Source organism: Mya arenaria, chromosome 14 (genome assembly GCF_026914265.1).
Source record: "Mya arenaria isolate MELC-2E11 chromosome 14, ASM2691426v1".
NCBI classification, from domain to species: Eukaryota; Metazoa; Mollusca; class Bivalvia; order Myida; family Myidae; genus Mya; species Mya arenaria.
The window spans coordinates 16,656,322-16,672,265 of NC_069135.1; the positions used below are offsets into that span (position 1 = coordinate 16,656,322).

The 15,944-nt window shown below is 36.1% G+C and overlaps 1 protein-coding gene across 2 annotated transcripts; it reads right to left on the bottom strand.

Annotated features, from left to right (window-relative positions):
• Nucleotides 1-1,945: 1,945 nt before the first annotated feature.
• On the bottom strand, nucleotides 1,946-13,703 carry LOC128218035 (uncharacterized). 2 transcript variants are annotated; one of them, XM_052925547.1, is made up of 8 exons: nucleotides 12,935-13,703; nucleotides 9,609-9,764; nucleotides 9,112-9,301; nucleotides 8,238-8,307; nucleotides 7,653-7,785; nucleotides 7,301-7,383; nucleotides 6,932-7,008; nucleotides 1,946-5,592 (listed from the first exon to the last, which is right to left on the bottom strand). In XM_052925547.1, exons 2-8 carry the CDS (start codon nucleotides 9,722-9,724, stop codon nucleotides 4,165-4,167), a joined length of 2,097 nt encoding a protein of 698 aa, XP_052781507.1. In that variant the 5' UTR covers nucleotides 9,725-9,764; nucleotides 12,935-13,703; the 3' UTR covers nucleotides 1,946-4,164. The 2 variants fall into 2 exon arrangements, with proteins under 2 accessions (XP_052781507.1, XP_052781506.1); XM_052925546.1 differs by lacking the exon at nucleotides 12,935-13,703 and adding an exon at nucleotides 10,157-10,393.
• Between the last annotated feature and the right edge of the window lie 2,241 nt (nucleotides 13,704-15,944).

A 15,944-nucleotide genomic window follows, 5' to 3' on the forward strand; every position in this document is an offset into this window, starting at 1 on the left:
TCATAAATCATTTTTTGTGTTCTATTCTTTTCATATTTCTTATATTAGCTTCGAACCATTTTTCTTCTATAATAAGGATATTTTTTTACCTTTTTCTTTAACTAAACTCAATGTTGCCATGACAACTGTTACTTTGCATTTTCACCTCAAAATAGGAATTAACATAAGTTTGCTTTACTGGTATTCTTAACCCTTATTCATTATTTTACGTGTTGTTCATATGCTAAGTAGCCCATATAAATATGTTTGAACTGATGCCATATCCCTCCTTTCAGAGCCATGGAACAAACATTTTTGTCCAGGCAAAGTTCGACAAAACTAAACTAGGTATTGTGAGGGGATGACTCAAACGTCGTGAATTTTGTAGAAGCATCGCGAAGGTCAAGAGGACAAATCTGTCTTATACAAGATGACATACATACTACTCATAGTAAACAGAACACAGAACTAGTTCAGACGTGTGTGGATGGCGGCTCGAACATATTAAGTGATCCGATGTACATACCATTTTGCCATTGTATGGGGTCATTGGAAATAAAGAAAATTTCTGGCCTCTGGTGGCCCCATATAATTTTGATATCAGTTAAAAGTGTATTGGTTGCCGATTTCTAGTATGTAAACACCTGGCCGAAAATACATCACGGATAAAGCTATTTTTTGTGTTTCTGCCCTTTGTTTCATCTGAAATTTGACGTAAAATGGCCTAGTTTGCAATCTTTTCGGACCAGAGTTATTTCTTCGTAAAATGTTTGGGTATAATTTAACATATTTAATTTCTCTACTAATAATGCACTAGTCAATTGTAACCACGGCTCCCCCAGGTCCGGGGAATAGAGGGGACTTTGACTTTCGGTCCAGCCAAGCCCGGATAAAAACCCCGCTCTGTGAGGACGAACTGCTGGTTAAATGCCCGCCAAATGCCCCAGCACCACAGGGACCATAGGTAAGGCCCATTTCCCGCTATTTTTAGCGCGAAGACAAAACAAACGCATTCACCCGGCACTGCGAGGCCGCCTGGAAGATAAAAACACGGCCCATTTCCCCGGCTATCCCTGGACCTGGGGGCGTGGTTACAATTGACTGGTGCATAAACCCCTTTCAAATGATTTCAATATACAATCGAGTCCGGCATCCCAAACTCACATAGCTGTACATCTAACACCATATAAAGTACAACTGTACTGAGATAACAGGTATAGACTGCCCCCAATACAGTCCGATACTGTGAGGTTAAAATAGAAACGTTATCAGCTTAATTGCTAACATAAATACTAAATTTAGAAACGATATCGTATTTATAGATTGAAGTGGCTCAACAGCTCTTGCCTAAAAAATAGGGTTATTTGAATCTACCACACTTTGAACAAGGAGGGCAAATTTTATCATGAACGAAATGTATAATTAAACTGAACAGTAAATAAATAAAAGTAATCACTTACTGGGTCATTCTGACCCATTCAATTTCCACAGGAGATATATCAGATAAAGGTCACACACACGTTAAACAGCAAATGATTTATTTGGAGTCATCCAAATCAGACCTGTAAAACTTTCATTATACTTGTATAGGGTTCTAAAATGTATTGAAACAAGGTCAGCCAAGCGCATGATGGCATTTGTCCGGTTTTCTGAGTAGACCAGGGGGCATAACTCAAAATAGAATTTCCCTGGATTGATTGGACTCGCTACATATGTGCACATTGCTGCTCTTTACATGTTTCATCAGAATTCGTGAACAGTTTTTAAGTTATATCTTACAGTCAAGTTATTTGCAAAACACTTGCAGCGACACCAATGCCACCAATAGCCACAACACCATGGCTATGACAACACATTCTACATCTGATATTTTTTCTTCAAATCTAAGACAAGCTAAAATTGGTCAGATGATATTATTCTGCTTCTGCTTTTGGGAAAAAGCATAAAAATGAAAAAAACATTCTAATTTAAACTACATTTATTTCCTAACTGTGTATAATTTAAAAAATACAAATGGTAAACACCACTGCATGAAAACAAGATGTACAATATTCTTGTAAAAGTTAAATTAAATTCAATGTAATTTGCACATTTTTAAGAAAATGAAACAAACAGATGAATATAAAATAATAAAAAATTAATTTAAATGAAAAATCTTAAAAACATTATAAACATATTTGGAAAAAATAAGTTGTTAAAAAGGTAAATTGCTTACAAAGATGGCTAATATGCCTTTCAGTTTATTTTACATATAAACCTTCCTTTCAAGTTTTTTTTAACTTTCCAAGTCTGCCTATTGTCTCACTTGCTTTTAATTAATACAAAAGGAATGGTATCTCCACAGATCTAAAATATTTAAACATAATTTAAAAGGATAAATATATACAGTGATTAATATATGTATACAATGAACACATATGGACAGAATAGGCTGAACACATGATACGAACGCAGTATAACTGATGATATGTAAACATTAGTTTAGCTTAATAAAAATATATTGCTTGAATTTCTTGTTGGCAAAAACAACATTATTCCTGAATTTTAAATAATAAAACGGTTGACATTGTCAGACTATGAATGCACTTAAACATTATTAATGTGCAAACTTCTTCTTGAAACAAAAGATCAAACTTCACACATTTGACTGATTGCTCAGAACTTTTTTCAAGTTAACCACGGTGTAAACATTATCGTTGTTAACTTTCAAATCTTGTATACACCTGTGATCGGCAGTATTTCTAAATAGATTATAGACAACTGTATTAGCTGGACTTGTTTTAGTCAAATATGAGCATGTCATCTAATATTACCCCTTTTACAGTTTACAACCGTGTTGTTTATCAAATTGTTAACTTCTACAAAGTCCTAAACAATCAGTCTTATATTTATTTTTTGGTAAAACTTAAATCCTACCTCCTCAATATTCTCAAGTCGGCAAAGTCTTATACCTTATCTACTAAGTATTCTTAAGTCGGTAAAGTATTATACCGTACCTACTCAGTATTCTCAAGTCGGCAAAGTACAATACCGTACCTACTCAGTATTCTCAAGTCAGCAAAGTATTATACCTTACCTACTCAGTATTCTCAAGTCGGCAAAGTACAATACCGTACCTACTCAGTATTCTCAAGTCAGCAAAGTATTATACCTTACCTACTCAGTATTCTCAAGTCGGCAAAGTACAATACCGTACCTACTCAGTATTCTCAAGTCGGCAAAGTATTATACCTTACATACTCAGTATTCTCAAGTCAGCAAAGTACAATACCGTACCTACTCAGTATTCTCAAGTCGGCAAAGTATTATACTTTACATACTCAGTATTCTCAAGTCGGCAAAGTACAATACCGTACCTACTCAGTATTCTCAAGTCGGCAAAGTACAATACCGTACCTACTCAGTATTCTCAAGTCGGCAAAGTATTATACCTTACATACTCAGTATTCTCAAGTCGACGAAGTACAATACCGTACCTACTCAGTATTCTCAAGTCGGCAAAGTATTATACCTTACCTACTCAGCATTCTCAAGTCGGCAAAGTACAATACCGTACCTACTCAGTATTCTCAAGTCGGCAAAGTATTATACCTTACCTACTCAGTATTCTCAAGTTGGCAAAATGTATCTCTTCTTACAAGTGCAATTCCAGACAGTTTTAATTCGTAAGTTAAAACAACATTAAGTGAAAAATATCAGATTAGCTTGCTGCTGTCAAGCCATTAGTATTGGATCATGGCCTATCGGTACTAATGTATCTCTTTCAAGACTAGATTTGAAGTGCCATATAAAATGTATATTTATTGGGCTTTGTACTTTCTTATAAGTAAAATCTTGCAAAATTTAAATTCAATCTAAGCTTTTGTCCTGTCATATTAATGCTTAGAAATAAAGTATTAAAACATTAAAAAATATTTTTAAAACTTTTGTCATCCATGTTAAAAACCCTTATTATTAATATTTGTGTAATTGTTCTAATCTTTTAGTTTTTCACAAACCTCATTCAAACTTTCTAACTAAGAAAACCATGTCACAAAGCCATAAAAAACATGCATAAAAGTAGTAATAATCTAACAATAATCTTAACAACATTCAGTAACTAAGTTAATATAAATTCCACTATTTAGATCAATTAAAAATTCAAGAAAAGAACTACTTCATGTCATAATTTAACAGAAGTTTGTATCATTCACTATTTTTCTTTTCCATTGACAAATTTTGTGCTTGATTTTGCTGCTTGCCCAACATTCCATTAGAGTAACCTGGCATGTTCATAGCACCCGGGGGCATATATGGCAGCATTGGAAACCCGTTATTCCCCATGGGGTTGTACTGGCCAGGAAAATGCCCTTGTCCCATATGTAGGCTAGGCATGGGGGGTAACTGGGAGTGATGGGAGTTAGCATATGTGGGCATGGGTTGTCCAAAGTATGGCATGTGTGGGGCGAAAGGCTGGAATGGAGGTACGGCAGAGAAGGATGTCATTGGAGGCAGCTGGGATGGTGGGGAGCCGTTCATTTGCTGCTGGAGTGGGGACTGCCTGGTAGATGGAGATAACTCTGGTACTGGCTCCTCATTGGATTTTGACTTGCGTTTTCTTGGCTTTGAAGTTTTAGCTGCTTTCCCTTTACCTGTGAGTGAAGAATCCTGTTGACTAGAAATTGTGTCAGTTGAGATGGCCTCGCAAGCCGATGTGAAGTCAGACATTGCAGGTCTTTGATCTGAATCACTGCTTCCTTCTCTCACAATGTCCCTGAGAGCATCGTTAAACTGAAGAGGAGCACCAGCAGTAACTCCTGAGTGAGTTACAAGTCCGTACATAGATTGCCCTTGATTTGGGCCTGCTACTTGGTTTACCATACCATGCAAGCCAGATAGAAAATTGGTCAAATGTGAATCATACTGAGTAGAGTTTGGCTGGTTGTACACCTCAAACTGGCCTATGGAGATGGTATTAGGCTGAGATGAGCTTGACTGGCAAGGACTGTCATCATGGTCAACTGGTTCTTCTTTGACCTTGACCTGATGCATTTGACTGTCACATACACTTCCTTGAGGTTGAAAATGGGATGATGAGGTAGAGACAGAAGAAGTGGCAGGGACTTGGCTGTTTTGATTTACTTCAGGTGACCTGCTCTGTTGCATGCTAGTATAACTTTGTTGCTGCTGCTGTTGTTGGTATTGCTGCTGCTGCTGGTGGTGTTGCTGCTGCTGCTGGTGGTGGTGTTGCTGCTGCTGCTGCTGCTGCTGTTGATGCTGCTGCTGAGGTTCTGTTTGAGAGTGTGGAATGACTTGATAGGAGCCTTGTGTGAACTGGGCCAGCTGCTGGTCAAGGCTAGCAAGGTACTGGTCAGTGTCTCCAGGCATTTGACCCATGTCTCCATGGGAGGACATTTCACCTGGGTACACCTCGTTACTCTCCTCCTTGGGTTCTTTCTTGACTGCTGTCTGCAGCACGAGATCGGGGAATGTGATTTCTGAGTCCTGCAGATCTGGTAGCTTGCCATTGAGATGGTCACGAAACTTTTTCAGTGCCTCATAGAATGGCACTTTGTCTACTGCCCTTGGCAGCTGGCTACACCGCGCACTTGAGGACGGCATTACATACACAGCCTGAAACAAAATAAAAATGTTCTAACATACAAAATAGTAACCCAAAATGTTCTATTATCATAAGAAAATCAAACCAAAATATTTTGATATTCTAATAAGTAAACCATAATAACCTATTGTTCTAAGAAGTAAATCAAAATGATATTTTGTCCTAACAAGTAAACAAAACAATTTTTTTCCCAAAGAACTTAACCGAAATGATATATTGTCCTAAGAAGAAGACCGAAATGGGGTTCAGACACAGTCAGGGGGTGCAGCTATTAAATACAGACAGATGATGCATGTGTTCACAGTATGAGGGGCAGCTATTGAATACAGACATATGATTTCTGTGTTCTATATATATTAACAGTAAGATAAGAGGGGCAGCTATTGAATACAGACATATGATTTCTGTGTTCTATTATGTTAACAGTAAGAGGAGCAGCTATTGAATACAGACAGATGATTTCTGTGCGATTGAATACAGACAGATGATGCATGTGTTCTGTATGTGTGCACAGTATAAGGGGCAGCGATTGAATACAGACAGATGATGCATGTGTTCTATATGTGTGCACAGTATGAGGGCCAGCGATTGAACACAGACAGATGATGCATGTGTTCTATATGTGTGCACAGTATGAGGGGCAGCGATTGAATACAGACAGATGATGCATGTGTTCTATATGTGTGCACAGTATGAGGGGCAGCGACTGAATAAAGAGAGATGATGCATGTGTTCTATATGTGTGCACAGTATGAGGGGCAGCGATTGAATACAGACAGATGATGCATGTGTTCTATATGTGTGCACAGTATGAGGGGCAGCGATTGAATACAGACATATGATGCATGTGTTCTATATGTGTGCACAGTATGAGGGGCAGCGATTGAATACAGACATATGATGCATGTGTTCTATATGTGTGCACAGTATGAGGGGCAGCGATTGAATACAGACAGATGATGCATGTGTTCTATATGTGTGCACAGTATGAGGGGCAGCGATTGAATACAGACAGATGATGCATGTGTTCTATATGTGTGCACAGTATGAGGGGCAGCGACTGAATAAAGAGAGATGATGCATGTGTTCTATATGTGTGCACAGTATGAGGGGCAGCGATTGAATACAGACAGATGATGCATGTGTTCTATATGTGTGCACAGTATGAGGGGCAGCGATTGAATACAGACAGATGATGCATGTGTTCTATATGTGTGCACAGTATGAGGGGCAGCTATTGAATACAGACATATGATGCATGTGCTATTTAAGTGTACACAGAAAGGAGAGAAGAAACTAGCTGTTGTATTCTAACAGATGTACCGTGGTATGATACCTATTGTTACTTACAGTTTCGGTGCCTGGCAAGGGTTCAGGCTGCTTGCCAAAGTAGAAGTTCTTGTGGCCGACAAACACTTCATAGATACCTGAAGCACAAGAAACAATACAATATGTTAAAAAACTGACACATGGCAACATGGCAATGAATATTTAATGATAAATCGCAATGTCTCTCTCTATGATTTCATGTCAAATTGTCAGGCCTTTTTTACCTTAATCCAGAAAGTGTACATAAGAATATCTTTTGTAACTTTTCCATTCTAAAAAGGAGCATTTAATGACTGTTTCTGCACAAGTACTCTAGGGTAGATTACTAGATAACATTACACAATAATCGTTAGAGACAACAGAGGAAATATGCTGAACTTAGTAGCTAACCTTTCCCATTGAAGACAGCTATCTTGGGCTTGTAATTCAACAGTTTCTCTGTCAGGAGTTGTGCCCCTTCTTTGATTTCTTTCCTAAAATGTTGAATAATACACATTTCCGTACAAAAACAATAACATGATGAGCTCCTCTGGACAACTAAGATACCTAGTTTAACCTAATAAACATTTAAAGGTACATGTATGTTTGTTTTTATAAAATGTTTAGTATTTTAATAATTCAATAATCAAATTGTTGGCATTTTTTCCACACAGATCCCATTTGGAATTTGATGCAGCAAGACAAATTGATTTTTAATGTATCATGTATGTATGTCAAAAACAAATCATTATAGGGTGGTCACCTAGTGAGGTCTGCACTGCCCCTGGTTGTCCTAGCAACAATGTTGGTAAAACCAATTCCATACTCCAGCAGTTTAAAGTCCTGCATGGCATTCATCGGCTCTGGGATCAGGCCCGACAGGTACATGCACTTCCCTGGAACAATAAGGGGGAAATAATAGGGAGTGAGATTCTGTACATAGATAAAACACACAACTACTGCAAGGGGATGTCAACAATCATCACACTTTCCCCTGTAACTCAGGGAGCAAAGCTCTATAAACACAATTATTTCTATGATGTACATCAACAATTAATTTCTGAAAGAACGTAATATAAATCGGAGTAGCTTTTAAAATAAACTTAGTTTAAAAAATAAAAATAAAACGGTTATGAAACAAGTATGATAAATCCAATACAGGTATTGCACTAATCATGCTCACCGGTGTTTTCATTTACGAGAATTCAGTTTTATACTGTGGGGAGAACCAATGTACAAGGAAGAAACCCACTAGCATTACCAACATTCAAACCTTGGTGAAGAGTGAGAGCACCAACAGGGCAAACAATCACAGACAGGAAAAAGAAGCCTTTGGTTTACAACTTACAGAAATGGTTTCCAGGTCCAGCGTAGTGATGCCCAACAAATGCAGCATACAGGCCTGGGTTGATGCCCACCTGGAACATTACATGTGCATTACAGGCACATTACAGGTATTTTCATGATTTGTATGTATTTTTTTAGACCTTGCGGTCAAGAATAACCCGTGAAAGTGCAAGCATTTATTTCCAACAGGGTCCTTTGTTTTTGCTGAAGGGAAAGCAGGTGGAAGAGACAGTGGTGGGATACAAGGAAGTCCGGATGCGATACCCTAGCACTTTTTTAAAGAGACCCCTTGCTTCTTTTACGTGCTCGGTGTAAAGCACTGATACAAGGGGTACAGCTTTCTGGGTTAAACCAGTACTGAGTACACCATTTTTCCAAGCACTACCCTTTACATACTGTGCACCAGGCAAGGGAGCTACCTGTACAAACTTTAAGCGTCTGGTGGTATGACGCGCCTAGGGATTGAACCCATTTCCTTCCGCTCCGTAGGCGGACGCCTTAAACTCTAGGCCACGGAGACAGTTATTATGCTACATATTTGTTTGAATTGCATATAAGCCAGTATAAAAAGTCAACTCAAAGTTGAGGAAATAAAAACAATCAATTTGTTGAAATTTATGCCATTTTTACAGATTTAAGATTATTGAAGTTACATCATTAAATGAAACAGGCCCAAGATGTATAATTTATAACAGTTAGTTACATAAAATTCCTTTTTTCTTCAACTAATAAGCACTGAGCCACCAAGTTTTGCAAAAATAAATGTGTATGATAGGCTAGTTGTTTTTTGGTAATGACAAGAGAAGTGTGTTTGAGCTGGAATTTGTTCTTTTGACTTCATGATGCACATCAGCTTACAGTACATAAGGTCTTACTATAACAATGTCAAGGTTTGGTGCAAGATGGTCAGGCAGCAGACGTTTGGCCACCTCCTCCTCCGGCATTCCCTTGAACCTGTCAACCTTGCGTTTTTTCTTCACTGTTCCATGCTCCGTAATCTTCTCCTGTTTTAACTCTTTGGGCTTCTTGGGGCGACCTTTCTTTTTTGGGGCATTACCTGTTGTACTGAAATTTGAGTGAAAGGGTTTTTATTTCAGGATTTACAAGATGATACATGCTGACCAAAAGTATTACACAATAAATCATTTATACATATATAAAATGTCTGTTATGATTCCATATTTCTTTGATTGTAAAACTGCAGTACAGCTATTAGTGTTAGCATGGCAATCCACAAGTATTTATTCCAACTAGCTGTTTTTATACTTTAAAAGCACTGCTATTTGTATTAAAATCAAGGTACCAGTCAGAAGGAGATTTAACCAACTTCATGAGATGTATATGGTAGTGAAAGACTGTCAAGCAAGTTTACCTGTCTGGATCAATTTCTTGTTTAATGTCCAGGGGCCCCAGGAACATTTCTGGGGCGTCTGTGGGTTCCGTTTTTATGTCGCCTGGGCGAAGCATCTGTACTGGCTCCCCGTCCATACCTACCAACTGCTTTGACTTACCTGGTGGCTTCTGTGCCCTGAAATATATAAGAACACATGGTAAACATGTACAGAGGTTAAACAGTAAGTGTCCCTGATAAATATTCTTTACCAAAATGTGTGAGGCCCTGTTTTCATATAAAAATAATATATTTAGCAGGGCTTACAGTGCCTACATGTAGCTATGCCATGTTGTGCCATGTTGTTTTTTTTAAATTCTGAATTAGGAAAGCTATATTTCAGAAACAGGCAAAAAACTAACATCAAAATATATTAAACCACAACACAATTATGACAACATAAATAACTATCCATACACAATGAAGCACTCATTTTAATCATATGTGTTCCATTTATTTCGTTTTACAATGTATAGTTAAATATAACTCCTCCATATTTTTAATTTTAATAAACCCATTGAATAACTTACATGATATTAGTTATGTCCCTCATGACTCATAAAATAAAAAACAACAACATCAAACTCCACCATACATCTTCATAATAATCACATTTTCTAATTTAACTTAAAACATTACTATACAATAGTCGGTACAGGAGATCTGTCATAATTTGGCCCATGGCAATAAAACTGACATTTACATATTTTAGGACAGATATATATCTGATCATTTTAAAATATTAAAGCATGTTCATAGTTGGATGATTAAAATGGATATGACTTAAAAAAATATTTTACATAACACTTCTTTAGGCTCAAAAAACTTTGACAATTATGCAAGAGACTCTAGATTTAAATGCTTAGCCTTATTATATTGATAACTTATTCTTTGTAAGTTGTTTTACATTAAATTAATTTTGTATCACCTTAATTGTCCTTGTAAACTAATTAATTTCGAGACTTTTTGACAACATCTTATACGGCCTCTTCCTTTACAAATTACACAACTTCAGCATTTAAGGCAAGAATGGACAATTGGATAGAGGCACTTCTCACTAACAGATCTGAGACTTATACTAGATCTACTAGTAACTAGTAGAAAGAAGACATCCAATTCCTTGAGAGAAAGCAGCTCAATTTGTGAAGAAACAATACCACAACCAGTCAAAAGTCACAGCAACGACAGAAAAACTTGATGGAAACATTGGAATAACATTGAAGCTAAGCATGACTTAGACATCAAAATTGTACCAAGACCGTATTCTTACTCTAGTATGTGGCATCAACATTTTTCGATCACCTCTGCTATAAAAAATCAAGAATTAGAGCAAGTCCTGAAAGCCTTTTACCAATTCAGTGTTTATGAGCTTATGCTTATATCCATCACTCTGATGTATTTATTAACAATTGATGAAGCATTCTTTAACAACTTCCTTAAAGTGTCAGTTCACCTGATGCAGATCGAGGATCTTAAATCCAAAGCATACAATCATTCTTCCAGCTTGCCATCCTTTTGACATATATTGTGTCTATAAGCACAGTTGAAACCATCAGGTCTCAACTAAACACCAACTTTCCAAGACTTACTCAAGTAGGCCATATCGTTATTAGATGAAATAGATTCTTGTTAGCACTTATGTGATTTTCTCATGATTTCATTTCGCCCATAATCACTGACTCTAAGTTACCTTTCAGGGTAAATTCTATGTCAGATTGTCAATGAGAAAATTTGTCCAAAATAAGTGATAATTTTAATTTCGGGGATATTTTTAATAAGAAAGGGATAACGCAGTGATAAAACAATGATAAACAGTAATCTCATTTATGATTATATTAATTATTTATAACTATATTTCTAATACTAGAATGAAACACTAGTATTGAAATAAACCGATGTACAATATTATTCAAACTACTTTTAATCACTTTGGGCAATGATAACAGTTTACATACAGTATAAATAATTCTTTATGTAAAATATCTTGAAGAATAACAAAGATTGTGCAAATCCTAAGGTTTTAACCAAATACATCTGTGACCAGATTTAAACTGGAGTAAGCAAAACTAATCAGGTCAGAAAAAAACGCTTGAAAAGAAGTGTGTAAACAATATCAGTGAAAAAAATCGATAAGGCACAGGCAGACCATAGACAGCAGCAACGCTGAAATTCAATAAACATCAAGAGAGGCCATAGATAACAATGACGCTGTAATTCGCTAAAAATCGAAAGTGAAAAGGCACAGAATACACAAACTGCGAGTGAGCTTGAGTATATCTCACAGTTATATATGACAATGTAATTTAGACAAAATCGTTAAGATTTTTATGCGAGAAATCATGAAAATTGCTTACTAGATTTATCCCTGTGATTTAAATGTCTTTTATTATTTATTATCCTGCATATCCATATCAAAATGTGAAAAATCAGGGAGTGAGCGCGAGAATATCTTGCAGTTATTTATTTTCAATGAGATTTAAACGTTATTAAAGCGAAAATCATGCGAATCGCTTACTAGATTTATCCCTGCCTTTAAAATGTATTTCATTATTCATTATCCCGCATATCCATTATCAAAATGTGAAAAATCTTAGAAAGGGAAAGTCAAAACAGTCAAATTATGATAGCAAGACGTAAAATAGTACCTGACATCCGGTAATAAACTGTTATATACATTTAGCCATATTAAGACATCATTATTAATAACCATTCTTTGTTAACACACTCCTAGCAATGAACATACATGTAGCAAGATGGTGTCAAGGATTGGGATAGTGACAACATGGTTTGGAATGTTGTTCCAAAGTACAAGTTACAACTGAGTGGGATGAAAAATTATGACAGTCATTCATTGGATTTGTCCAATAGGTGCATAAGTCTGGTTAAACTCATAGGGTGTCTGGATATAGGCATAGTCATTGCAACATGGTGATTGTATATGATGTAAAACATTAAGTTTGAAATCTAGCCTTTGATGTTTGAATGAGAGCCTACCCAGACTTTCCTGCATGTAACACTGGAAAGAGGACAGAAGTCATTTTTTATCCAACAGATAGCTAGACTTTGAACAAATTTAACACTGAATTAACAACAGGGACAATGGATTAGGATGTAAAAGTTATTCTGATTTAAATAAATAAGCATGGTGGCAATGGGACGATCGAATAGGGTACGAATATATATATTTTTTTCAAAATATCACCTTTTTTCATTCAAAATAATCAATACATTTATTGCATTCGTTATTCTGGAGAGATATAAAAAAACAAATGCATGCGTTCGAAAGGGAAAAGATAAGAAATACTAACAAATACTGCTGAAATTGGTTTCAGGTTTTGAAGAAACAAATGTTGTTTACGCTTTGTCTACGACGAATCCTAACTCGTCTGTCATTGGCTAAAGTTTATAAATATAGCCAATAGATTTGCCTGTTATATCATTCACTCTTGATCAACCGAATAACATTTTCGGCTACAAACAACTTTATGCCTTTTAAACGGGGTCGATGCATTCAACTTGCATATTGTTGTAACAAACTGTGTTTATTTATATATTGTTTTCTTTCTTGACAGTGTTTTCAAATTTGTTTGAACTGTGGACTGATTCTAAGCCTACACATGTACTTGGTATTTTAGATTCGAATTTGCAAACAAAAACACGCCAGACTTTGAGATTATTTTTACTGATAAAATTGGCATATCTTTTCAACGTGTCGATTAATATTTTCCATATGTTCAATACAATGAGATGAAATTATTGATAAGTATTGGTTAAGTGATGCAAAAAAAAAACAGTCAAATAAAATTAAGTGAATGTTTAAATTAAGTTGTAAACCACCGATTTCTAATAACTTTGCGGATTACTGGACTGCCAACACACAGGTCACAGGTTCGATTTTAGTAACCACTAAAAAGCTTATAATCTCAGTGACGTTAAACGAAGGTTGCTATGCAATCAGATCTCAAAATATGCACAAGTCTGATTCGGGAGAAAATCTCCTGGCACCACAGTTTGCACAATATTGAAACGAAATAGTAACCAGCCTTCAGTAGAAGTGTTCTAACACGGTACCACATTCTCCGATTTTCGAAATATGTCCGTTAAATGAAATTATCAAATAAAATATAAATCATACTCACGTTTGTTCATGTAAACATAGGGCACAGCTCCACCACGGAAGTGCCGACAGCTCATTCTCTTTGCACCACCGTAAAGTGGTGGAGCTGGCGTTAAGAGGCCGTGAACTATCGAGCCATCACCCTATCGTCGGTTATTAAAATGTTTTTGAAACAGTTATTTTGCAAGGATGTTTAGGATCACCTGTTTACCAACATTGATAATGAACACGGTGGTTTTAAGGAACAGTTAGGATGTTCGATATCATCTTTTGCGTTATGTTTATTGTTTGCCCAGGAACATTCCTCAACTGTACACCTTCATTATATGGATAGGAGGCAAGGTTTTCACTGCAACTGTGATGTGTTAGAACATATTATCATTTGCGACTGTTCAAAGAACGATCATGTCAAGAAAACATGGTGTGAACGTGTATTTTTCCTTAATTGCTTATTTTAGTAATTTCATGACTCCAAGCGGAAGAGAACAGTGCCTTAATTAATTATTATATTTAATATTTTTCAGAAATGTCAGATAGTAGATTGGCTAAATGAGGAGTAGACAAGGTGCTTAAAATAATGTTTGAATGTACGTAAAACCGAGCAAAATAATTTGATATAAACCTTAAAGCAGTGCATGGGTACCCTAAAATAAACGTACTTGTTTAAAATGAAATATTCATAATTATATAGGTCTGTAATCGTGTCGGTGTTCTTGTTTAGTTTTTTTATTAATGCTCAATAACTGTTATAATTGTTATTTTGATTGAATACTTATCTTACATTAAGTATCAGTCTGTCCCACTATTGATACAACATACAAAGATCTTGAAAGATATACATATGAGCAAAAATAATAAGAAATATGTGAGGCGGATCTTTGATGTATTGTGAAGGTATCTAGTCTTTGCATTTACGGAAACCTATTATAATAGATAATGTTTCAATTTCCAAATACGCAGTGTAACACAAAGAACTGTTAATTGTTTTCAGCAATATAAACTATATAGATTATAAGTATCTTCCATGTCCGAGAGTGTAAGATAGGTTCATTCCGACCCGAGCGTAGGGTGTTTTGCGGAAACGAGGTTTACCGAGTTTCCGCAAAACACCCTGCGCGAGGGTCGGGATGACCCTATCTTACACGAGCGGCTATGGAAGATGCTTTTTCTCCCACCTCAGTTAAACAAAATTAAGTAAAAATGTATTTTTTGGTGGAACTCTTTTGTGCTTAGTGAAAATAATTGCGTATGGATATGCGATAGCACCATTCGGAGCTCCTCGGGCATTTTTCAAAAACAACCTCGGATGTGTGCCGGTACATCTGTTGAAGTAGTCAGTATTTTTTTTTAATAAAAGCATTAATTAAATGTAGTGTTTAAGAGTTGTATTCATTGCTCTCAGTTTGAATTGATTGCCAGTGAAGTGTATTATTGCAAACATAATTACGATTCCCAAGAGTTAAGTCATAATTTTTAACTACTAAATAAGATTACTACGCGATCTATTTGCAGCGGACTTAAACGTACCACTTTTTAAGTATGTAAACCGTCCATATACATCCGAGGTTGTTTTTGAAAAATATGGCCAAGGAGCTCCGAATGGCGATAGCACGTGGTTGTCATGGATATGCGCGCAATGATCCAATAAATGTTAATAGTCAAATCGGTCTTTTTAAATAGTTTTAAATAGTTTAAATGAAGCATTATTTCTTGAATGGTGCTTGATAACTGTTTTATGGTGACATTTGAAGCGAGAAATAATTAATTAGCGTTCTAAACATTACCATAAGACAAGATTTTCTTGATGCTACTGACGACAGTCTTTAACAAGGGAGGTAATTACAATGTTGTGACCATTAAAAACGGAGTTCCATACGGGCATTTTATCTTCGTCCGTGGGCAAGATAAGAATATCTAGCATGGTTAAATTATTGGAGCTACTTATCTGAGGTGGGAGAAAACGTTTTACATTTGTATAGAGGAGAATATATACAGATGTTACAATTATATACATTTCTATTCTCCTTATGCAGTTTGGAACTTGAAAGTTCGCTCCAAGTTCCAATACACTGCTATTATAAGCAAATAAACCAAACACCATCAGCAATTATTCAATCATATAGATCCTTACTTTGCGAGTATCGGTGTCTTAAGCCCTTGAGTTTATAAAATCCATGCCATTTACTGTGTACACGTATGTT